General features: G+C 42.1%; 1 protein-coding gene and 1 pseudogene across 2 annotated transcripts in view; one reads left to right on the top strand and one right to left on the bottom strand.

Moving 5' to 3' along the window:
* Positions 1 to 24,067, bottom strand: part of LOC122426516 (aldehyde oxidase 4) — an 82,405-nt gene extending 58,338 nt beyond the window's left edge. Inside the window, exons 1-10 of one of the 2 annotated variants that reach the window (XM_043445508.1) lie at positions 23,904 to 24,067; positions 21,680 to 21,737; positions 16,858 to 16,954; positions 14,274 to 14,382; positions 10,574 to 10,700; positions 7,539 to 7,600; positions 4,267 to 4,350; positions 3,376 to 3,456; positions 1,616 to 1,760; positions 1,275 to 1,367 (exon numbers count right to left, since the gene is read on the bottom strand). In XM_043445508.1, the coding sequence (XP_043301443.1) occupies positions 1,275 to 1,367; positions 1,616 to 1,760; positions 3,376 to 3,456; positions 4,267 to 4,350; positions 7,539 to 7,600; positions 10,574 to 10,700; positions 14,274 to 14,382; positions 16,858 to 16,954; positions 21,680 to 21,737; positions 23,904 to 23,957 (910 nt within the window). In that variant the 5' untranslated portion in view covers positions 23,958 to 24,067. Of the gene's footprint in view, positions 1 to 1,274; positions 1,368 to 1,615; positions 1,761 to 3,375; positions 3,457 to 4,262; positions 4,351 to 7,538; positions 7,601 to 10,573; positions 10,701 to 14,273; positions 14,383 to 16,857; positions 16,955 to 21,679; positions 21,738 to 23,903 lie in introns of those variants that run through there. The other variant, XM_043445509.1, reaches the window with a different exon arrangement.
* Positions 23,026 to 23,430, top strand: LOC122426518 (annotated as a pseudogene).
* Positions 24,068 to 24,470: the final 403 nt, after the last annotated feature.

Consider the following 24,470-nt stretch of genomic DNA (forward strand, 5'->3'; position numbering starts at 1 on the left):
GGAAGGAAAGTTATGACCAACCTAGATAGCATATTAAAAAGCAGAGACATTACTTTGCCAACAAAGGTCCATCTAGTCAAGGCTATGCTTTTTCCAGTGGTCATATATGGATGTGAGATTTGGACTGTGAAGAAAGCTGAGCACCAAATTGATGCTTTTGAACTGTGGTGTTGGAGAAGACTGTTGAGAGTCTCTTGGACTGCAAGGAGATCCAACCAGTCCATCCTAAAGGAGATTAGTCTTGGGTGTTCATTGGAAGGACTGATGCTGAAGCTGAAACTCTAATACTTTGGCCACCTGATGCAAAGAGCTAACTCATCTGATAAGATCCTGATGCTGGGAAAGATTGAGGGCAGGAGGAGAAGGGGACGACAGAAGCTGAGATGGTTGGATGGCATCACCGACTCAATGGACGAGGGTTTAGTTGGACTCCGGGAGTTAGTGATGGACAGGGAGGCCTGGTGTGCTGCGGTTCATGGGGTTGCAAAGAGTCAGACACGACTGACTAACTGAACTGAACTGATGATTTTTATCCATTCACATGCTGAGTTTGGATAGTAGACAGCGGTACACATATCTCAGATAGCCTTATTTGGTGCATGATGAAGAAGGAATACTTGACTTGGAGTAAGAAGACTTAGGATCTAGTCCTGACTTGACCATGTGTTAGCTTTGTGAAGTTCAGCAGTTACGTAAGCCTTTTGATCCTGTATGTTCTTTCGGAGAATGGGGATTTCACGACTACCTGCTGTGTCTACTTCCCAGGGTTGTCATGAGGATCAAAACAAATAAGAGAAGTGAGAATGCTTAGTAAACTGTGAAGATTGTAAAAACAAATAAGGTTGTTGTTCACAGTTAAATTTTCAAATCTTATGGCCCAGATCTTTTCTCTTTTTGGTTAGTGTGCATGTATACAGGATAAGCCTCAAGTAAATTTGTGAATCAGGGAGTAATATCAGGCAAGAACCTTTCTTACTGGCCAAATAATGTCTTAAGTCTTCTTACTCAGTCACTCTGTCTATACTTGGCTGAGCTGTGTGCCATCCTCCAGCCATTATGACTTCTATGACAAGGTAGTCCATGGTGACACAGCTGGGTGGGCAGTTTGATAAAGCTAGTAGAAGTCTCACATAGGTGCTCAATAAATATTTCTGAAAGAGTAAATGAGGTCAGCTATTCTATGAAGATCTCAAATTAGTCCAATTTTAATAATTGATTAACAGCCCATAGCAGCCAATGGTTACATCTTATTTCAAAAAAAAAAGTGTACGTACCATCATCTGTGCTATTCACGAAATATAGTTCTTGAAGCCCAAGTGGAGATATAAAAACTGGATGGAATTCATCTCTGAATTTAATGCTGGGTCCTTAAGGAGAAAAACATGTAAAGCAATTAGAAAAGAAAGACAGTGGATACTAATATATGTGGTTTGCTGATAATTCAAAGTGAAAATTACATGGCAACTCACTTGTAAAAGAAAACAACACAACATTCTAAAGGATCATAGGTACTCACTGATAAAAGTGAATCGCATTTATGCAGAGTTTTAAAAGAGACACAGATGTTTGAGTTACCCCCAATCTAGACTAAAAAACATGCCCCTAGACCACCTACCCACTGCAGTGTTCCCCATGATGATGGGGGCTTCAGGGAAATTGGTTTTCAGCTCCAGAAGGTCATTCAGGTTTACAGGAGTGATCCAGGTGGTCCTCTTCCCTCGAAACGTGAGCCTTCTTTTGTTCGGGTCTTCTGCCATTCTCTATAGGGAAACAAAACCAATAAACTTCCAAGTAATGCTTTGGGTGTCTAAGTAGCCTGCAGGTCATTTTAGCTTTTTGAGACAACTTAACTTCTAGGTATCAGGAGACAGTGGCTTGTTTGAAGCTACCTAAATTGAGAAGATCTGTGTTAGCGCCACTGAATAACTCTCATAATAGGTGTCTGTCCATCAACAGCTGCATATAGAGTAGAGCAAACTCTACATTTGTGAAGTGACTACACAGAGAGGAGGCAGCATGGCAGCTTGAAGGTATCTTAGCCTGGAATTAAAGGGCGAGGCTTCTTGCTCTAATTCTGCCATAATGGTGACCCAAAGGGGCCCCTCCTTTGGAGATTAGATTCTTCAGTGGGACAGAAATTGCTTATAAGCAATATTACCCTTGGGGGAAAAAAATCCCTTAAATCATTCATCTGGTAGAGTATAAATGGATACTTTTACAACTTTGTACATATATATATATATATAATATTGAAATATATATCAAATGTATTAATATATTTAAAATATATACCTTTATCTACATATCTACATCTACAAATAATCCTTAAATACAAGGTGTGTCCAGGTTCTCACGCTCTGAGGGGTGTGTATGTGAGACAGGCGGGGACCTGGGACCTTTTGCTGAAGTGCTGTAATGCTTACACCTGAATCTCTCCTTGAGTAACAAAATACGAGGAAACTGTATGGGTCAAAAAATAACTATATGCACGTGCAACTGAGGCAAATGCTGAACAAATAATGCAAAGAGACCAAAAAACCCAGCTGCTGCTTTTGAAGAGCCCAGAGAAAAAGCAGGGTACGGTGCACACCCCCCTACACCTAACATCACCTAAGGGATGGGCAAACCATTTAAGCCATCCCTCCGGGTTGACCCCTGGACAAACCCCTACCCTCACCCCATATAAGGAACAAGCTCGCCCCCCACCTCAGGGAGCAAGCAAGCCGAAAGGGAACCTGTTGTGTGTTTTGACTCCCCCATGCTGCAGAAGGGGCCCTAGTAAAGGTTTACCTGAATTTCTTGTCTGGCCTCTGATGGATTTCTACTGATTAAGGAGGCCAAGAACTCTGGTTGGTAACATAGGGACTGAAGCCTTCTGAGAAGCCAGTAGAATCATAGCCCTCACCTCATGCTCTCTTCAGGACAGAGCCATGGAATAGAATGATGGGCATACCACAATATTTGTGTTTTTCTCTCTTTCTCCCCACTGAGTTGAGAACACAGAGGTTAAGAGTAGGAATAATGAAATTCCATTATAATAAGGATCATCTGATTTTTACTTTACTAGTTTTACAAAATGCCTTTGACACATCTCACTGTGTAGCTGTGTGATCTTGGTTAAGTCACCTACACTCTCTGAGCTCAGGATCTTCGATGGAGGGGTAGACCCAAGCACCCCTGTGGTCCTGGCAGCACCGCTTTCCTCAGCTGTCTGTTTTATACTATTCACAGCGGAGTTGAACATGTTTCTAAAAATGGGTTATCCTGTTAGTCACTCTCCCAGCTTTTAGGATCTAAAACTCAGTAGTCTCATAGTGTAAGGCAAAATGCGTAAACCACATCATGTTATAAGACAACAAAAGTAAAGTATCTTACTATCAGTTCAGGAGGGAATATAGGTTCCTGGCTTGGATCGTAGGGCTGGAATTCATCTTCGTTGTACAGTTTGGTACACATCTCAACAAAACAAAACACAAATGGAACTTCAGAGATGCTGAGAGATGTATAGGAGTCTCTCAGTGTGAAACTTCAGAGTCAGAGCCCACATCTGACATTCTGGATATAAAATAGAAGCGCCAGAGCCACAGGGCGGCCCTGGCAGAATTCTTCCCACCCTCAGAGGCCACTGATGGTTTCCCTGGCAGATCTGCTGGGCCCTGGGCTTCCTCTTTTGGTGTCAGGAGTTGGATTTTAAGCTTCTGTCTGGGTCTCAGGTATCACTGGTAGGTCTTTATTTGCCGTAGGCATGAAGACTTGTCCCTGCTTTCATCCCTTGTAGTGCTTGTTGGGGGGTATGACAGGGGGTAAGCCCAGATTAAGGCACAGAAATTTGTAGTGCTCTGAAGGAAAACAGTCTTCTGTGGTGACTAGCCTCATGAAAGTCTGTGCACGGGTGCTTAGTCGTGTCCGACTCTGTGCGACCCCGTAGACTGTAGCCCACCAGTTTCCTCTGTCCATGGAATTTTCTAGGCAATAATACTGGAGTGGGTTGCCATTTCCTCCTCCAGGGGATCTTCCTGACCCAGGGATTGAACCCATGTCTCTTATGTCTTCTGCATTGCAGGTGGATTCTATTACCACTGTGCCACCTGGGAAGCCCCTCATGAAAGTCATGGGCTTGCTAACCTGGGGGGCTTTTAAAGACTGTTTATACCTTGAATTCATTAACTTTACATTTTATTCATTGGGAAGAGTAGAATAATAAATTTGGATTGATGTGGGCATTTTTCAGTCAATTCCAACTTAAGTAGAACAATAGATACTTACTTTTTCCTGTCTACTTGTGAAAGACGTCTCTTCTTGATCCATGCAACATTTTCCTGATCCTTTCATTTGACAAACAGTTGATTCCTGAGGAAGTAATACAGTTTATAACAAACCCACTGGTTGGTTTTCTAAACACCACCCTGAGCACGCACCCAGCAGTGCCCAGGCCCCATAGGAGCTATGGAAGAAGTAACAGAGCTCATCCTGGCCCTCAGCGAAGCGAAGGTCACTCAGTCGTGTCCAACTCTTTGTGAACCTATGGACTGTCGTCCACGGAATTCTCCAGGCCAGAATATTGGAGTGGGTAGCTCTTCCCTTCTCCAGGGGATCTTCCCAACCCAGGGATTGAACCCAGGTCTTCCACACTGCAGGCAGATTCTTTACCAGCTGAGCCACAAGGGAAGTCCAAGAATACTGGAGTAGGTAGCCTATCCCTTCTCCAGGGGATCTTCCCAACCCAGGAATTGAACTACATTGTAGGCAGATTTTTTTTTTTACCAGCTTAGCAACCAAGGAATCTCAGGGACTCTGTAATGGTGTGGGACAGAGTATAAGCTATTCCATCACTGAAGGATCAGATAAAATGCAGGGAGTGTGCAAACATGTTCCTGATTGGGTCTTGTAAACGGCTCCGCTTGAGTCTCAGGGGAAGGCGAAGGTGATTAGAGGAAGGTGGGTCAATCAGCTAAGGCTTCCTACTGAAACTGAGGTTAAAGGAGTATAGTTGCTGCTGCTAAGCTGCTGCTAAGTCGCTTCAGTGGTGTCCGACTCTGTGCCACCCCATAGACGGCAGCCCACCAGGCTCCCCCGTCCCTGGGATTCTCCAGGCAAGAACACTGGAGTGGGGTGCCATTTCCTTCTCCAGTGCATAAAAGTGAAAAGTGAAAGTGAAGTCGCTCAGTCATGTCTGACTCTTCACAACCCCATGGACTGCAGCTTCCCAGGCTCCTCCGTTCATGGGATTTTCCAGGCAAGAGTACTGGAGTGGGTTGCCATTGTCTTCTCCAAAAGGAGTATAGTTACAAGGGGGTAATTAGAAAGACAAACAGCTGGCTTTTCATCAGAAGGGTGATGCTTGTGTAATTTTTAATGAAGTCCTGGGAGGAGATGATGCATGTGTATTTTTTAATGAAGTCCGGGGAGGACAAACTGCCTTTAAGATGTCCTGTATACAAATATAAATAGACTGAAAAACCTGAGTTTCTTTGAATGTTTTTGGAGCTATTCCAAGGTATTTGGAGAATGCAGTTCCCAAAACATTTTGCCTTAATTTTCAGGACATTTCATGTAGACCCAAAGTAGTGTTTTTGGCCTGAATTCACTGGTCAGTTCCCTCAACTCTCAGACAAATCATCATTCCTGTTTGCCCTTTTCACATGCAGACACAGCCTAAGGATCTGTGGTGGTCTGGAGACCTATGGTTTGGCTTTATACGTGGAGTCAGAGACCTGTGTTCTAGTTCCTGCTTTAACACATACTAGCTGGATTGAGTTTGCTAAATTAGGAAGATAAAACCCGTCCCAAAAGGTTTGTCAGATTTAAATATGTGACAGGTGTGCACAGTATGTGACACACAGGAAGAACTGCAGGAATGGTGGTGGGTATTTTCACTCATAAGGTAACTGTCCAGAGTTAAGAAAGGATTTGGACTTTGTGACAACATCATGCACGATAAAGGGACCAACTAGTGGCTGAATGTGGGGACTCTGAGTGAGTGTGACAAAATGTCTACCTTTGTATGTATTTTGCCCTCAGGAAAATAGTAATAGATTGAGTCATATGAAATTGCTGTTCTCGTGAGTCAAAATGGCCACACATATAGCACAACATAAAAAATACCTTGCTCGGGATTTAAAATAAACTAGCCTGTAGTTTGGAAATCTTTTTGAAATTCTTCATTTCTAGTCTAAACAAAGATTTCTTTCAGACGTTTTAGTATTTAGAATGAACTTGCACCCTTTGAATTGGTTTTGGTCAATCAAAATTATATAAAAATAATTTTTACCATAAAAATGGGTGATGAAAAACACAGCTGAATACTTGCTATGATGATGCCTAGTCTTGATATTTAACTTTATGAAAATTAAATCTATCTCAAGACATCACCTGCCTCCAGGCCATATACTAAATCATTCTTTAACAACTTCCTTCAACCTGTTTGATTCCTTGATCTCTCAGTTTGGAAGCTGATTTGGATTTCTTTCTCACTGCCTCCTTTATCATCTAGAGGTTATGATTCTGGCAATCCTCTTCCTGAAAGGTATCATTTTGGGCCCATATCTACCACACTGGTTTAGGTCCTCATTCCCTCATACATGGGATAGTGCACTAGTCCATGCCCTCATCCCCATTCTCTCTTTCCAGGCTTTATTCTCCTTATAGACAGGTGCCAAGAATTTTGAAATATTGTTCTTGTGTGACTTCTATCTTGAGAATAAACAATGACTATATAGTAGGTATCAGCTTTAAGCCTAAATTCCTTAATGCTTCAGCCACATCAAATTCTTAGTTGAACTTTGGACATCTTTCTTTTTTCTACTTCCAAACATTTTCTTACTGGAAATTTTCTAATCACCTCTCTTTACCCATCCATCAATATCACTTCATTTAAGACCTGGCTCAAAACTCTCCTTCTCCAATAAGTCTCTGTATCTTCCCTCCCCACTCTGATTCTGTTTAATCCATATTCCTCTAAAGCTTATTTACAAGGTAGAGAGGCTACGCTGTGCTGCTCTCAGTCGTGTCCGACTCTTTGTGACTCAGTGGACTATAGCACACCAGACTCCTCTGTCCCTGGGATTCTCCTGGCCAGAACACTGCAGTTAGTAGCCATTTTTCTACTCCAGGGGGTCTTCCCAACCTAGGGATGGAGCCCAAGTCTCCTAAATCTCCTGCATTGTTAGGCAGGTTCTTTACCACTGTGCCACCTGGGAAGCCCGCTAGAGAGGATATATTGAGCTTTTAATATCTTGCTTTTCAACTATGTGTTTATTGTTTTTTAATCTATATATTTCATTTTCTTCTATAGGCTTTGCATTTCTTGAAGTCCTGGACCACATACGTTACTTCGAAAGACTGCCTGCCTAATTTAGGGCTGTAAACAAGATAGATGTTAAAGATTTATTTTTAAAAACAACAATAGGGGCATTTAATCACTTTCAGTGGCTAGAAAGCACGACAGTTTAGAGAGAACTGAATGCAAGAGACAGTTTTACACAAAGGTTTCTTAATATGTTAAATGAACTGAAAAAATATTTTTTATCATAACTTACCGCAGAGAAAGTTTTTCCACTTTCTACAATTGGTCGGTATCCAGTACAGCGGCACAAATTACCTGAAGAAGAAATTGATGTTTAAGGAATGATAGAGATATATTGCATAGTTGTGCTTTTTTTCAGTGGAATAGCTATACTAGTAGTTTTTCAGTTTTTACCTTTTGTTTCTCAAACCAACAAAATGGCTCTTTGAAACAAAAATGCCCTTCAAAAATAGAATATACTTGTGATTACAGTTTTATCCTGAAATATCAGAGATCTCTATAGTTTTTTCCCAGTCAACCCTTCCTACCTTATTTCTCACCCCTGCCCTAACTCATGTAACATGTGACCACCGTCCCCCATAACATCTCACATGGGCCCCTTTGTTAAGCTTCTCTCATGTAGTTTCTTCTGCCTCAAAGGTCCTCTTGGGGAGAGTGTGTCCATTTATCAGGGCCACAGCCCCCTCCTCCACGGAGTCTGCTCTAACACCCCAGCCAGAGCCGTACACTCATTGTCTGGATCCTTCCCCAGGTCTATCGCTGACCATGTTGGAGTAGGGTCGTTTACGTGCATGCTTCATTTCCTTCATTGGCTCTTAAGCTCATGGAGAAAACAATGACAGTCTTAGATGTTCTTGAATCCTCCCAGTACAGCAAAGTAGGTGTTCAATAAGTACCTGGTATTGTTTTAACTAGTTACTTCAAAAAGAAACGGTGATGAAACCACTGTCCTTTGAAAAAGTATATTCAAATTTTGAAGCCAGTATAAATGACATTTATGAAGAGGTTTTAGTAATATGGGAAAATTCTAATGTTGTATAGTTAAAAATTGTATATGTAATATGCAATTGCATACATAATAGTCACAAGAATTTAAAATAAGCCTACAAAAACTATGCACAAAAGAGACGGAAACAGAAGCATCTTGACTGTGCTTGTCTTCTAGCAGCAGAAACACGAATGAGTTTTCCCCTTATCTTTTCATTTTTCATAATAGAAATACATCATTTTTATGTTAAAAATAAATTTAAGTTATTATGTTCAAATACAGTTTAAAAATTTCAGAAGCAATGTATATATGTCAACTGGGCAGGTTTAGTTAGCTAGAAGCAAAGTGTTGTTTGGAAACTTGTTGCCAGTGAGTCATGTGGAGAAACTGGATAATAGGTTTACTTCTCTTTTTTCATTTGAGCAAGAATTGTTTAGAAAGAAACTACATGCACAAGGATGGATTTAGATTCCATATTTTAATCTTTTCTTTTGCTAAGAAGAAAGAATACAAGAGTTTGTGAATTACAAACCTCTCTCTGGCATAGAAAAAAGGAGTTGAAATACCTAGAACATAGCTATAGGGCATGAAATTGAACTATTTAAGAGGCAAAGGACAATTTCTCATTGATAAACAGTGAGAAAGCATTAAAAGCTACAGAGAGCTATATCAAAGCTTTTAGTTTTGTTTGCCACATAATCAGAAGCGCTAGTAAAAGCCCACCAAGGGAAACAGATAGCACCCATTACAGAAAATTTTCTGATTCTGAGGGAGAAAAATATGGAAATTCAAATTTTTTCTTTTCTTAGTCTTGAAGAAAAAAACAAGATTAAATGAAGTGGTCATTTGTATCAGCTGATCATTATAGAAGGTATATGTCATGTCTAATTGCATTCCTTTTGAGTTTTTATTTGATCAGTTTTCTCAAAATATGAACATAAAGGTGATCAGTGTGCCTAGCTTTTATAATTCTAGAAAAGAGATCAAGCAAATGAAGTGTGAAACAAAATATACTCTCGAAGTTATCCACACCTAGAATGAAGTTATCTTTATAATTTAGCCAAACTTTACAATGCCATCTCCTGGTGGTTAAGTGAGTTATAGGCATAGAATCTGAGAGGAAATAATTCATGTTTATAAGACTGTCTGTGCATATTCAAAGAAACATACAAAAAGTAAGGCAAATCTCAAGACCTTTACTTTTCAAAGCTCTAAATATCTCATTTGTGAGGGTTATTTTATAAAACAAAGATTATCTGTTATTCAAATTTATTCAGGTTTAGTTAAAATTATAATTGAAACCATTGGCCAAAATTCTTACAATACTTAATGAGAAACTGAAAAATGTTGAATGTAGAAGTTGATGAGAGATAAGGGAAAATATTAGTGAATATTTATATTCTACTTACCATACAACTTAAGTTGAAATTTTACTTTGTTTTAGTCTGTATCCTTTCATCATAAAACTGAATTTTTGTGTAGGCTTGTTTACTGAAAGGGACAAAGAGTTTTCTTATAATGTTTAGAGGTTTGCTTCCACAGCTTTCTTCAAAGAACTAGTAACTGGTTACATTGAACCTAGTATGTTTATTGAAGGAAACTACATTTGATAAAATGCTTTTTTTCTGGTAGTAAATAGTGTTTGTTCACTTAAATTCAATAGCTAGTCATAGGAGATTGAGTTGCTCACCAAGCTTAGTGTTTGTTCACTTAAATTCAATAGCTATTTTGTCATAGAAGATTGAGTTGCTCACCAAGCTTATCTGTGATAACTAATTCCTGTTTATGGGCTTCTCGATCTTGTAATGAACCCAACCAGGACAGAAAAAGGTAAAGTTTCTGAAATCTATTCTCTTTGTAAAATTAATTTTAGTAAGTAGGGTTAATGAATGATTCTGACAGGTTGATTTAAAAATAAACCAATAAATCTCATTCTTGTACACTACCCAGATTTCCACATTTGGAAACTATTGTATTAAAAATGTTAGAAACAGCCTATTTGAATGCTTTTGCAGAGTGACTACAGGCTCCATTAAAGGAGAAAGGTTTATAATGAAACAATATTGCCCCAATTCTTGGCACCAATGCTGACCAATGAGGGCGGCCCTTCCTAGAGAGGCCTGTGGTCAAGGTGAGGGCTAACGAGCCTACTTGTTGACCAGGTGCCTGGAGCCCCAGAGCTGCACCACAGCTTCCCTCCACCAGCTGGGGCCTTCTTCCCTCCTTCCTTCGGCACCTCCCACTGGAAGTCCTGCCTGCTGAGGGCTGAGAAGCCTCACCTCCAAGAGCTTCGGTTATCTGCTCAGGGGTGGGCTCCGGGTGGTTCCTCAGCAGTGTGTAGATGGACATCACCATTCCCGGGCTGCAGAAGCCACACTGTGTCCCATGACACTTGGCAAGTCTTTCCTGGGGGAAAAATGGTACATTACTTCTACTTTAAACCTCGCATTTCCCTCCCTTGTATACCAGATAGGAGCAAAGCTTATATATTTAACTTTCTAGAGATAATTGCAGGGTGAAAAATGTCATTCTGGAAGCATATTTCTATTTCCTGAAATCATATGTTTCGCTCTACCGACTCAAGAAAAGCCTATTGGCATGTATTAAGTTACTTTACTCTCTAGACTCTCTGGTTTCTTTACCTGTGAAATAAGAATATAGTTTAAGTAATGAGTAAAATGCTTTGAAGTCATGTTCATGTGGATTTTGGTCCTTCCTGTATTCATTAATTGTGGGTCCCTGGATGATTTACTTGACTTTCTTCCTTTCTTCATCTTTTTCACTTCCTTTTAAAAAGACGTTTTTTAAAAAAATTGGAGTATAATTGCTTTTGGGGCTTCCTTGGTGGCTCAGTGGTAAAGAATCTGACTGTCAATGCAGGAGATGCATTTTGAACCTTGGGTCAGGAAGATTCCCTGGAGAAGGAAATGGCAACCCACTTCAGTATCCTTGGCTGGGAAATCCCATGGACAGAGGAGCCTGGGGCTCTGTAGTCCATGGGGTAGCAAAAGAGTTGGACATGGCTTAGTGACTAAACAACAACAATATACTGCTTTACAATGTTGTGTTATTAATAGTTTGTGCTGTGCAACAACATGAATCAGTACACATATGTCCGCTCCCTCTTGAGCCCCTCTCCCAGCCCACCTGCATCCCGTCCCTCTAGGTCACCACAGAGACCCCGCTGAGCTCCCTGTGGTATACTGTGGCTTCCCACTAGCTATCTACTCTCCACATTGTTGTCATTTCAGTTGCTAAGTCATGTCCAACTCTTTTGTAATCCCATGGACAGAGGATCCTGCCAGGCTCCTCTGTCCATGGGATTTCCCAGGCAAGTATTGAAGTGGGTTGCCATTTCTTTTTCCAGGGAATTTTCCTGACCCAAGGATTGAACCTGTGTCTCCAGCATTGCAGGCAGATTCTTTACTGCTGAGTCACCCAGGAAGCTCCATTTTACACACGGTAGTGTATATATGTCAATAATATTCTCTCAATTCATCCTACCCTCTCCTTCCCACCTTGTGTCCACAAGTTATTCCCATCTTTAAACTTAGGATAATAATGGTATCTATGGCACAAGATAACTGAGAATAAATGAATGAGTATATACAAATCATTTAACAGTCTCTGGCAAGTAAATTTTATCTTCTTCTTCATTTATATTCTATAATGTTTTATGGATTAAATGACAATCTATATAAATGCTTTGAAAATTTTGAAGTATAATTTAGTAGTGTTGTGCCATTTATATACTTAATTTATGCACTTTCAACTTTATGCATTTATATACAACAAAACAATAGAAAAAAGAGAGTGAGAAATAGAATGAGAAATGACAATTTACTTTGTGCATTCTGTACAAAGACCCAATCCATGAGCGGATGGGAAACATGACTCTGTGGGTCCCACTGTGTGTCTCTGTCCCATGTCTTTCTCAATGAGTTGAGGATACTCAGTTCGCTGGCCTGAATGTGATTCAAATGTTTTTAAATAAACATTTTTCAAACAGCATGAGCCTTAAGATGGAAGCCAAAAACTTCATCCATGGTTCAACTGAAAGGAAAGACATTGTTATAGTCCTAGAGGAAAATATGGCTGTGTTGGGTTTACTGCTAGAAGGCAAGTTGTTTCAAATGTGTCATATAGACGGACACAGCAGATGTGCTGGTAAATATTTAACAACTGGATCTCTGGGAAGACAGTCCTTATTTGTAGCTTCTACTATTTTTGGTAATATAAATATTTCCATAGAGGCTGAGGTTAAACTTCTGATGTTGTGTCATTGAATGTGGATACATTTACAAGGTACTTCCACTGTGTAGCTACAATAGACATAAATGGCCTCAAAAGCATAGGTGATAGAAAAATGTAGTAAAATAATTAGGATACAATAAAAGTTGCTATTTATTAACTTTGTTTTTTAATATCATTTACCTACTTTTAAGTTTGTATAGTTTAGTTTTTAGTAACAGCTGTGCTTAAAGCCTGCCTCACAAAATCCCTAACATTTAACAAGCGGCTCTCAGTTCAGTTCAGTTCAGTCACTCAGTCGTGTCTGACTCTTTGCAACCCCATGAACCGCAGCACGCCAGGGCTCCCTGTCCATCACCAATTCCCAGAGTCCACCCAAACTCATGTCATGTCGGTGATGCCATCCAACCATCTCATCCTCTGTCGTCCCCTTCTCCTCCTGCCCTCAATCTTTCCCAGCAGTAATCAAATTCTATGCCCCGACCAGTAACGCTGAAGAAGCTTAAGTTGAATGGTTCTATGAAGACCTACAAGACCTTTTAGAACACCCCCAAAAGACGCCCTTTTCATTATAGGGGACTGGAATGCAAAAGTAGGAAGTCAAGAAACACCTGGAGTAACAGGCAAATTTGGCCTTGGAGTATGGAATGAAGCAGGGAAAGGCTAATAGAGTTTTGCCAAAAGAACGCACTGGTCATAGCAAGCACCCTCTTCCAACAACACAAGAGAAGCGGCTCTCACATGTCAGTAAAAGCCTGTTCGGGACACTACTGAACTATCAAGTGTTGTCAGAATTTGGGAGGAAGAACTCTGATAAGCTGCAGCATTAGGTTGCTTCCATAACTGTTAAGATGGTGAGCCAAGTGTGGAGTAAGAACTTAATAAGATCAAAAAGTCATTAAGTTTACAGCTGAAAGATAAACACTACCAAAAGTGCTCATAAATGCACCACATCAACAGAGGAAGCTCTGAGCCTCTGCGTTCTAACACAATTTTCTAGGGGAAGAAATTTCCAAGGAGATTATGGCAATCCATAATTTTCTTTCTACACCCTGCTTTTAAAATTTAATCTCCGAAGAAACTCTTGTTCAATAGTTCATAAAAGTAATATTGCAATTTCTTTAAAAAGTCCTCTGAACATTAGTATCAATAAATACTTTGTCATTTTAGTTGTGCTTTATTGTAGCATGGTGTTCAGCTTCTCATGAGACATTTGGGGAGTATTTGTATACAAGATTAGCTTCTTATTCACAGTTCAGTAATTTTGAAATGTGGTAGGCCAGTGGTATCTTCTATAAACTTGTAGTTTCCTATCTCATTTTCTTCTCTTATCAGACTGGGTTGTCCTTGTTTTAGTTTAGGGCAAGGATGAGACTGAGAAGTTAAGATATATTAAAATTATAAAGATGAAGAAATCTCATACACAAATCTCTCTCTTTTTTAAAAAAATTTATTTTATTTTTGGCATGTGGGATCTTAGTTCCCCCACCAGGGATGGAACCTGTGCTCCCCTGCAGAGGAGGAGTGCAGAATCTTAACCAATGGCCCACCAGGGAAATCCCTATATACCAAGCTCTGAAAAGATCCCTAGCTATGAAGCACTAAATCCCACAAAATGAGAATTTAAAAGCACAAAATCTATCTCAAAATTGATGACCTAACTGGAGTCCATTGGATTACGGAGGGTGCCGATACCAGCACTGGCTCCCTACCACATTGTCCGCTTACCTGCACGGGGTGAATCCTGGTTTTGATGCTTCCTACACCTTCCACGGTGGTGACGGCAGCCCCATACAGAGAGCAGATGGGCACCAGGCAGGCTGTAACTGGATAATGGCTGTGATGGGATTTTGTAAAGAGAACACACTGGAATCACACGGAGGAGGTAACATAATTCAGGGAGTTATTTCTAGAAAGGGTCTTGAGACTGTATTTCCCTGAGAATACAGAGAACACTAGATAAAAACCATAACTTTTTGGAAGTGTTCAAGAAAGGACTTAACATAGGGCTGGAGTAGAATGGTAGAGAGAAATGGAAAAAAAGAAAACTGAGCTCTGTGTAGAACCTCCAAGAGACCCTCATTCTCTGTTTATTTTTCTCATTCAGAGGAAAAAAAGGCTTTTTCTCATCACAAAATGATATATTGACTCATGTAAACCATCATGGGATAATTTACCCCAGTGATTCTCAACTGTGGGAAGTTTCTAAAAATACAAAAATTCTGGTTGCATGCTAGCCTAATTATTATTATTAATTTTCGGTCATGCCACACAGTATGTGGGATCTTAGTTCCCTGGTTAGGGATTGAAGCCGAGCCCCCTATATCGGAAGTACAGAGTCTTAAACACTGGACTGTCAGGGAAGTCCAAGGCTAGCCTAATTAAACCAGAATCTTTGGGATGCAATCACTCCATCACTTTTCAAAGCTCCTCAGCTGATTCCAGTGTATGGGCAAGTATGTAAACCATGGGTTCATGTCCCTGTCTTGACCGTCTCTCTCACACTAGAGTCTGTATTATTGACACAGCAGATGTGGTTACATCAGATTCTCATCTCACTGGTTGGGAATGGGGTCCAGTCTTCATTAGTCCAGTTTAGTCTCTTGGAAGAGTGCTTGGTGTACAGAGCAAGCGTGAACCCTGGGTTATTGCACTTTTTTTTTTCATCCTCCAGCTGCCCTCCTCCATTAAGTTTACTTTCTCTTAATATTATCTCCCGCCTCCTTTTCTCTCAACTTTTCCAGGGCTCATTGGTTTCCTGTCTTAGCCTTATGCCTCATCCAGGAAATAGAGGCATATTCTCCTATCACTGCCCAACCCACCCCTACTCATCTCTAGCTGCAGTCAGCCTCATTCCCAGTCCAGGCCTGGAGGGTGAGGACACCCCACCCCACCTCTTCCCCAGTGCTCTGAATCCCTTCTATTCTTGTCTTCCCTTGGACTTGCTTCATTATCAATTGCCCTTCTAACCTCTTCCTTTCTAGGGTCTCATTTCTCTAAATTCCCTTGAATTTAGAAGTTCAAATGTTTTTTTGTGCTAAAAATAAATCCCCAGGCCAATGTATCTCTCCAGCCCATCTTTCGCTCCTTCTTAGTCGAGTTTTTTCAAAAGCTATCCATGCCTTCCTAGCCCTCCAGTCACTCTTGCGTATCTGTACCTCATCTTCCAGCCCCACAAGTCTGCTGACAGTGCTCTGGGAGCAATCTAATGGCCCTGAGCCATGTCCTGGTCTTTCATACTATTGCACTTCTACCACCTGGGAACTTTCTCTTCTGGATGCTCCTCCTTCATCCCTGGCTACTCCCTCTTGGTCTCCTTTTGGGGGTGTCTTTCTTTGCCCATCTCCCTGTCTCTTGTTGTGCAGTGTCCTAAACTTGGAAGCTCTCCTGTGATTCCCGCTACATTCTAAATGACCAGGGTTGAAAACCACTAACTGGCCCTCATAACCTTGACAAGTTAGTTAACACTTTTTGCCTCCATTTCCTCTTTTTTCAATATGAGTGACAGTCGAGCCTATCTCAAAGTTGTTTTGGGGACTGAATATGATAACATGATGTAAACTATTTTGAACAGTGCCTAGCATTCAATAAATGTTAGCTCTTTCTATTGTCATTGTTAGTATCTATGTTGATAACTTCCAATTAACTAGTTCCGGATGACACCTCCCCTCTGAGTAACAGACCTGTCTATGTAGATACCTGTGGACAATCCCTCTTGCATGTCCCATAGTAATTGCAATGCGATTCGTCCAAAGCTAAACTCACCACTTTCCTTTCCCCTGCGTCTCCTCCTCCTAATCTGTGAACAGCATAACCCAGAGACTTAAGACCAAAAACTTGGGAATCCTGCTTGACAACTCTCCGACCACATGCAAAGCAGTGAGCAAATTTACATTTTAGGTCAAGGTGACGTTGGCTCAGTCACATAACATAATCGGAGGTCTCACTCAGCCCTTCAGGGGAAGAACTCTTGTAGTGTATGTTGATCTAAACCTTCTGCCAGGACAATGCTTCCCTTCTTTGTGTGTAAACCCATTCCTGCCTGGCCCTCGGTCTGAGATCTGCTCAAAAGCAAAGCAAATATCTGTACGGCAAGAGACAGAGTGGCCCTGAGAGGCTGGAATGCAGGACAGATACACCCTGATGGGAAGAGAGTCCAGAGGAAAGATCTGGAGCAGGGGAAGTCACAGGAGAGCAGGTCCAGAGGCCATGTGAGTGCAATGGACGCCTGGAGAGAGGAGAGGGGACACAGGGACAGGACGTGGCGGTTCTGCACCCTTCCCAGAAGCGCTTGGGCCAATGCAAAGGATACTGGATCTTCTTGGTCTTGGGGTCGTATCTGGACACCATGACAGTGCAGGCGCCGCAGCCTCCGCTCCCGCAGCCGTACTTGGTGCCGATGAGGCGGACTGGAAGGAAGGAGGTCAAGGAGAAGAGGGACCCAGGCTGCTCTGCTTTCTATACTTTTCTTCCTCAGATACTGATAACAAGTGAAGTCATTTTCTGGAGTCTCCTAAGATTTCCTGCTTAAGAGAGCTGCCCCACTTTTTGCACATAAGTGAGCTAATTGATGAAAGGTGAGAAGATATCCCTACACACCCACATCTCACGGCTTTATCTGAAATCCCCAAGGCATTTGTGAACGAGGCATTTTCTGGATTTTAGAAAGACAGTATGGTAGCTCTCCAGTGGAGCAAGGGCAGCACCTTGTAATCAAAAGCTCATGCTTCTACAGTGAGTCCTCTGGATATTCACACCGAGTGGGACATGTGAAGACTACAAAGAGCCTCATGCCAGTTAGATCAGAGTCTGCATCCAGATGAATAGGGAAAAGCCTGTTGAATTCAGGGTTGGGGACAACGGATTCTGCACTCGTGTTATTGCTATGGAGGTGCTGGGAGGTGGTGCATAAATAAAACTCAGAAACCCCTGCCAGGAAGTTTAATTTTTCCTGGTTCAGCAATGTAACACTTTTATTTTCTTATAGGATTACAGGATTAGAAAATATAAATTGATAACTTTGTTCCTGAGCCAGTAATATCAACAAACTCTTGTGTACCTCTTCCGTGTAAGACACTGGCATGCTTCCACAAAGAAAGAACAAATAATACATGTAATCCCTTTGCTTCAGGTGCTATTAGAGTCTACTAGAAATTGCTTGGGACCTCTCTGGGGGAGGTTTAAGAAAGATTTTGTGGGTACAGATTATAATTGGCTTGGGTGGAGGCTGAGAATGATTTCATCTAGAAATTGCTGCCCATGAAGAGATAATACCAGGTCAGGACGCTGCAGAGTAGGAAGCTGAGATTCTCTGCAGAGGCTCAGAGGGGGTGGCACCCCGCTCCCTGTGTTCCCTTGTCTGAGCCCATGCAGGCAAGTCCAGCTTTCTGTCTTCAGGCAGAGTCACGTGGGTGAGGCCTTCATGAGAATGCACCATTTTGACATGAATGGAAAACTCAGAGAAACCCCTTCTCTTTGCCTTTGGTGACCTGACATTTTCAAGCAAAGGAATCCAGGAGCCGTCTGACTCTAAGAAGAGGCAAATTTTGACTTTTCACTCTGTTAGACCTTAAAGCAGATCTATGCTTCTTGTTTTAACATTGTCTTGAGTGCAAAGTGAAAGGTTGATTCAACCAGCTGCTTTGCCCTCTGGTTACCAGACAAGTAGTTTGATGCCTCCTTCCTCCAGTCCCACCAGAAGTGCCTGATTCAGGCAGTTTCTTCCATGTTCTGTTGACTCATCCTAAAGCTCTTCGCTAGGTAGGGTGACCAGACAAAATATAGGACACCCAGTTAAATCTGAATTTCAGATAAAAAATGAATTATATTTTAGTGTAAGTGTGTCCCATGCATTCAAATTCAAATTTGCCTGGGCATACTGTATTTCTATATGCTAAAGCTGACAACCCTACATAAGTCAAATACAAACAATAATATATCAGAAGTTTATTTTTTGGTTTTTTTGGTTCTTTAAGAAAAGAACTAACCGACTTTTGAACTCTGTGGGAGAAGGTGAGGGTGGGATGTTTCGAAAGAATAGCATGTATATTATCTATGGTGAAACAGATCACCAGCCCAGGTGGGATGCATGAGACAAGTGCTCGGGCCTGGTGCACTGGGAAGACCTAGAGGAATCGGGTGGAGAGGGAGGTGGGAGGGGGGATCGGGATGGGGAATATGTGTAAATCTATGGCTGATTCATATCAATGTATGACAAAACCCACTGAAAAAATAAATAAATAAATAAAGGGGGAAAAAAAAGAAAAGAAAAGAACTTTCTCAGGGCCCCAATATGCAGAACACTATGGGGATATACAGAAGTTACCCTGAGACTAAATGCCCATGGCCAGCTTGTGCAGTTGACCCTGGAATTTCCACTGACTTCTGGTCATTCATCAGTGAGTGATTGAGTCTTGCATGCCAAACTTGACTCTTTGCCTCAAGGATCTCACTTCTCATTCATCTCTTGCTATACCCTTCCACCCCCACCCCCCAAAGCTTTACATCCATTGGAATAAACTGCTTTCAGTTCTTCTAAAGCAATATATTATCTTGCTTCTGCACCCCCACACCACCACCAAGAATACCCTTTCCCCCATGAATTCCCCTTTCCCAGAAACTCTGACACAACCCTTCTCTCTTCCTTCCTTGCTCAAGCCTGGTGGGAGGGCCCTGTCCATGTTCCCACTACACGGCACTCATCACACCCGCTGTCTGTCTCTTCATGCACTAGACTGAGGGCAGAAGCTGTGTCTTCCAGCTTACTTCTGCACACGTGGTGCTTGGTAAAATTCATCTACTGAATGAAGAGTTGTTTCAAGAACTGCAAGGTGTTAGGGTTGGGTATGTGAAGGGTGTGGGAAAGTGAGCACAAGTGTTTAGGATGTCTCTGACCCATCCCATTTCTCCAGTTTTATCCTAGAGCCAGGATCTCACAGTTGCATTAAAGCAGCTCCCTAATACACACCCTCTTTAACCCATGTAGCTGTGGGACATCAACCCTTGCTGGTGCAGTATCTTGTTTTTACAGGTCGGATTGCTTAACAGCAGGCCAGGATCTGTCATGTAGAAGGAGAGGTAACATGAGGTTGCACCCCAGCAGGTCTGGGCCGCGTAGGTGGGTTGCCATTTCCTTCTCCAGGAGATCTTCCTGACCCAGGGATCAAACCCAGGTCTCCTGCACTGCAAGCAGACTCTTCACTGTGTGAGCCACCACGGAAATGGGAGGCTGGGGCTGATTCTGTCTAGGGCTCTACCAGCCTTGCTTACCTGGGAGCCCATGAAGTTTCAGCTTGTTCCTAATATAGAGTTTCTTCACTTTGGGAGTCTAGAGAAAGCATGGTAAAATGTGGCACAGATGTAGAAAGGTAAGAAAAGGGAAGTGATAGGGTATGCTGACTAACACAGATTTTAAAGCTGGGAAAATGGGAGATGGCAAAACCAAGGAGGAAGGATTTGGCCTGTTTGGTTTTTTTTTTTTTTTCCTCATTTATTTTTATTAGGTGGAGGCTAATTACTTTACAATATTGTAGTGGTTTTTGCCATACATTGACATGAATCAGCCATGGATTTACATGTGTTCCCCATCTCGATTCCCCCTCCCGCCTCCCTTGTTTTGTTTCAACTGTAATCCCAATTCCCTGAATAGTGAGTGCAACGGGGACACTGAGGGGCAGTATTGGCTAGAGTAGTAGAATAATGGGGGTAGGAAACCAGATTGAAATGTTAAATAGTGAGAGATGGAGTCAGCAGAGAAATGAGACATTAGGTACACACAGTTAGTAGATAAGTCTGGTGAGGAAAAGACTGGGAGAAAGGAAGTCATGCTTCATGTTTTTGGATGTGCATGTTGGGAGGCCAAGGACCAGAAGCAGGAGGAAACGAAGATTCTGGAGAGAGGATTGTCTGGCTCACCACTGATTCCTCTGAGCTTAGTACAGTGCCTGGCTCTCAGTAGACGCTGAATAAGTATACACTTATTCTTAACTTATTATTTGTTTATTTATCTATTGGCCATGTGGCTTGCCGGATCTCAGTTCTGCGACCAGGGATTGAACCCAGGCTATGTCAGTGAAAGCCCGGAATCCTAACCACTAGGCACCAGGAAACTTCCCCCCAAAATCTCCAAAACATTTTGAAACAATTGTAGTCTCATAAGAAGTTGCAAAAATAGTACAGACTGCCCTATGGACCTGTTCCCTAGCTTCCCCCAATGCTGACATCCCACAGAACTATAGTGCAACACACCAAAACCAGGAAACTGACATAGATATCATACCAAGAACAGAAAACCAGAGGCTAGAGTTTCTTCAGATTTTGCCACTTCTGCCTGCTCTCATACTATGTGGTATATCCAGCTCTACGCAATTGTATCTCATAGATCTCTGTAACCACTGCCACAGTCACTCTCTCCTGCTACCCTTTTATAGTTACCCTCAAGCCCAAGAAATTATTTTTGAATATTTAATCAAGGTGCAGGAGGAGTGAGATGTGAAAAAGAGTCCAGATAAGAAGTAAAGAGCTGGAGTGCATTAGTTATACAATGGGATTTTGAAATAGGCTTATAAAACCTTGTTTTCTCTGATAAGGATTATCAAAAGGCATAGATGACAAGTCAGTGAAATGCCCTTGTGGGAAGGTACACACATTGTCATTGTCAGTGACATGTACCCTTGAGCAAGCGGCTGGACTATTTAATCTTTTGTTTGGCCTGCCATGTTGGATCTTAATTCCCCAAGCAGGGATTGAACCCATGCCCCCGGACATGGAAGTCTTAATCACTGGACCACTGGGGAAGTTCCTGGCTGGACATTTTCACATTCACCCTGCTGAATATAAAACCATCATCAAGGTGACCATGGGGCTCAAAAGTCAAAAAGTTATTTCCAATGTTATCCCACTCATGGTTCACTGGATGATCATTTTGGTTTTGCCCAGGCAAAAAATACAATGAATATAGCACGAAGCTGTCACTTTTAAATGCATTCTCTGAACTCCAACTAGACTGTGCAAATTGAACACAAGGTTATTTATCTAGAGCAAATACAAAAGGAAGAATGATTTCCTTTAGAAGTCTTAGCATGTTTTCTTTTTACCACCAAAGCCAGATTAATTACAGTAAAATAAAAGGATATGGATTTTCCTCAAGTAGAATAGTAGATTTACTTCAGGATCAGCATTCTTCTCTATGACCTACATTGTGAAATAAGAAGGGATTTTAGGAAGATAATACCATCGTGTTATGGCAATCCTATCTGTTGTTTTGGGGGCATGTTTTTGAAAGGTGCTGGCTTCACAAGGACCAAAAACAACAAAAGAAGCCTTTTCTAACACTGGAAATAGAATTCTGGAGAAATAATGGAACACTGTTTCAATGTCTCTGAACTTTCTCATATATGTGACAACTGTAAATTCTGGATTATTTTTTTCCTTACAGCTACTCGGAGAGGATCCAGATGGGGAAACAGATTCCAAAATTGACTCAAGATAACTCAAGATAACTCAGTCCACATGAAGTCATGAAAAAGCTTAGCCAGAGAAGATTCTCTAAGGGAGTCATAGGAGAGTATGCTATGAGGGAGCCCCTTCTGCCCCCACCAGCTCCCCCTGCCCCCTGAAATGGACGTGCCTGGGTGAAGGAAGAGCTTAAGGGGACAGGAATCTCCCCTCTGCCTGTCACGGTGCTCCAGGCTGCTACTCCCAATAGATCGAAGCCTGCACATGAGATAAAGTTATCTGTCCTCCCCGACTCAGGCAGCATCTCTGCTGGGTACAGTCAGGCAAGATTAGAGAGGAGAACTGGAGGAAACACATTAGGAAGGGGCGCAACATTGAAACTAGAGACACAGGACCTTATTCCACTGAAAGTGTTTTTGATCACCCCAGAAAAAGTAACAAACCACATTATTTTTCATAACTGCCTCCTATTTTCAAGTCTCCTTTTGAGTCCTCAGGAGATTCACTCAGCCAGAGATGAGCTCAGTGCTCCCCACTCAGAATCTCAGCGTGCAGAGCAGGCTGAGCGAAATGTCATCACAGAAGCAAAGCATTACACCTAGACTGCTTTAACACCCTACCTGTGTGGCTACGGAAATTATTTCCAAGGTGGAAGCAAGATGGGGGTTGGGACTGATGGCCTGCAAGCCAGGACCACTGTCCCTTCCTCCTGTGTGCCCCTACATTGAGGGGACACAGCCTGCTGACATTATTCTGTGTTATAAAGACATCAGTGTTCCTGATGCAATATTCCAGGTCAAGGTTTCACAACCATTCTAACTGCCGGATCATCGTCACACTTGATTTAGTGCTGTCTTCAATCATGATATTGCTCCAGGCTCAAAGTAGCAGGCTGTGATGCTTTAGCCTTGAGGGTCATTGAGCAGCCTGAAAGTATTTATTAGGGCAAAATAAAACCCTCATTTGCTATTATTATCCTCAATGTCATATACTCCTTCTATTAAAACAGTGTTGTTGGAGGGGGCCGGATGAGCCCTGCCCCCAGCCCACCGTGACCATGCTGTCCCACCTGCTGAAAGAGCACCAGGCCAAGCAGAATGAACGCAAAGAGTGGCAGAGGAGGCAAGAGGCCATCACTCCAGCCACCAGCCTGACAGAAGTTTTGGTGGATCACCTCAGTGTAGGTGTGGCCCAGGCCAACAGGAGCCAGAGAAAGCTAGACCACAAGGTGAAGACCCTACAGATTCAGGCTGCCCTGTCTGCCAAGCAGACAGGTCAGTGGATCGGGACGGTGGAGAACTTCCACTAGGCACTCAGGGAAATCGGGGATGTGCAGAGCTGGGCTCAGAAAATCGAGCTGGACATGTGCACCATGGCCCCTGCACTGGAGTACATCTACAAAGCGCAGTGGCAGTCGGCCCCCTCCTAGCCCAGCTGCCCTCCCCTCCCCTCACGCTCCTACCTGCCCTGGGTGGGGCAGGAGGGAGGCCGATAGCCCATGAATAAAACACAAGCCTCCAAAGGAAAAAAATAAATAAAATAGAATAGCATTGCTAAACTCAAGCAGAGCTAACCTCCATGTAATGGGAGGACGACATAGCTTTTAATGCCTGGGTCAGAATCCACTTCCATTGTAATTTAACAGATAAAGATGAGAGTTCCTTACTGATTCCAAAAGAAAAGAGCAAACTAGCTGGAGGCTAATTTACACCCCCAAGCTTTAATCATTTTGCACTAAACCCTAAACTAACGACCCATGGTCAAGTTCATACTACTACATGTGACTTGAAAAAGACAGAAAAGGGAGTTTAAATAAATCAGAAACAGCATCAGTAAAAGAAAATCAGCTTGGTTTTTATCTCTGACATATGAAAATGCATATTAATCATATCATAAACTTACCTTTCTTCCATTCACAAAAAAAATCAACTCATCAGAATCGGAAAGAGAAGGCATTATGGCAGAAAAAGTACCTCCACCAGGATAGAGGGTTATTGTTTTCTTGGAGAGCAGATATGGTAGGGCAAAAATCTGGATGCTTATCAGCCTTGGGAAAGCCCAAGCTGCCAAAGCAGGAACAGAAGAGGTGACTTATAGCTACCCTGGCAGACGAAGCACCAATCAGAGCTCCCGGCCCGCCCAGCCCGCGAGCGCGCCCTTCTCCTCCCTTCCATGTCAGTCAGGTCAGTGATTTTGGCAGTCCCCTTTGAAATCCAAGACTGGTTTTACTGGGGGAAGGTGTTTAACATCAGGAATGAAAAAAATAAAAGAGAGTTTTAAATAGACTATTTTATTTTTTTTAACTAATCAAGCCATCAATTAATTCAGTGCTATTAAAACTCATGACACTTTCTTAGGTTTTTCTCCAGTTGAAGGGCAAAGGGAGATTTCACTATGTACATACCTTCATAATTTCTTTATAAAGACTTCATAAAAATGTGTCCTTAACTGCGTTAGGCAAACTGCAAG

This window comes from Cervus canadensis, chromosome 24, assembly GCF_019320065.1.
Source record: "Cervus canadensis isolate Bull #8, Minnesota chromosome 24, ASM1932006v1, whole genome shotgun sequence".
NCBI lineage: Eukaryota > Metazoa > Chordata > Mammalia > Artiodactyla > Cervidae > Cervus > Cervus canadensis.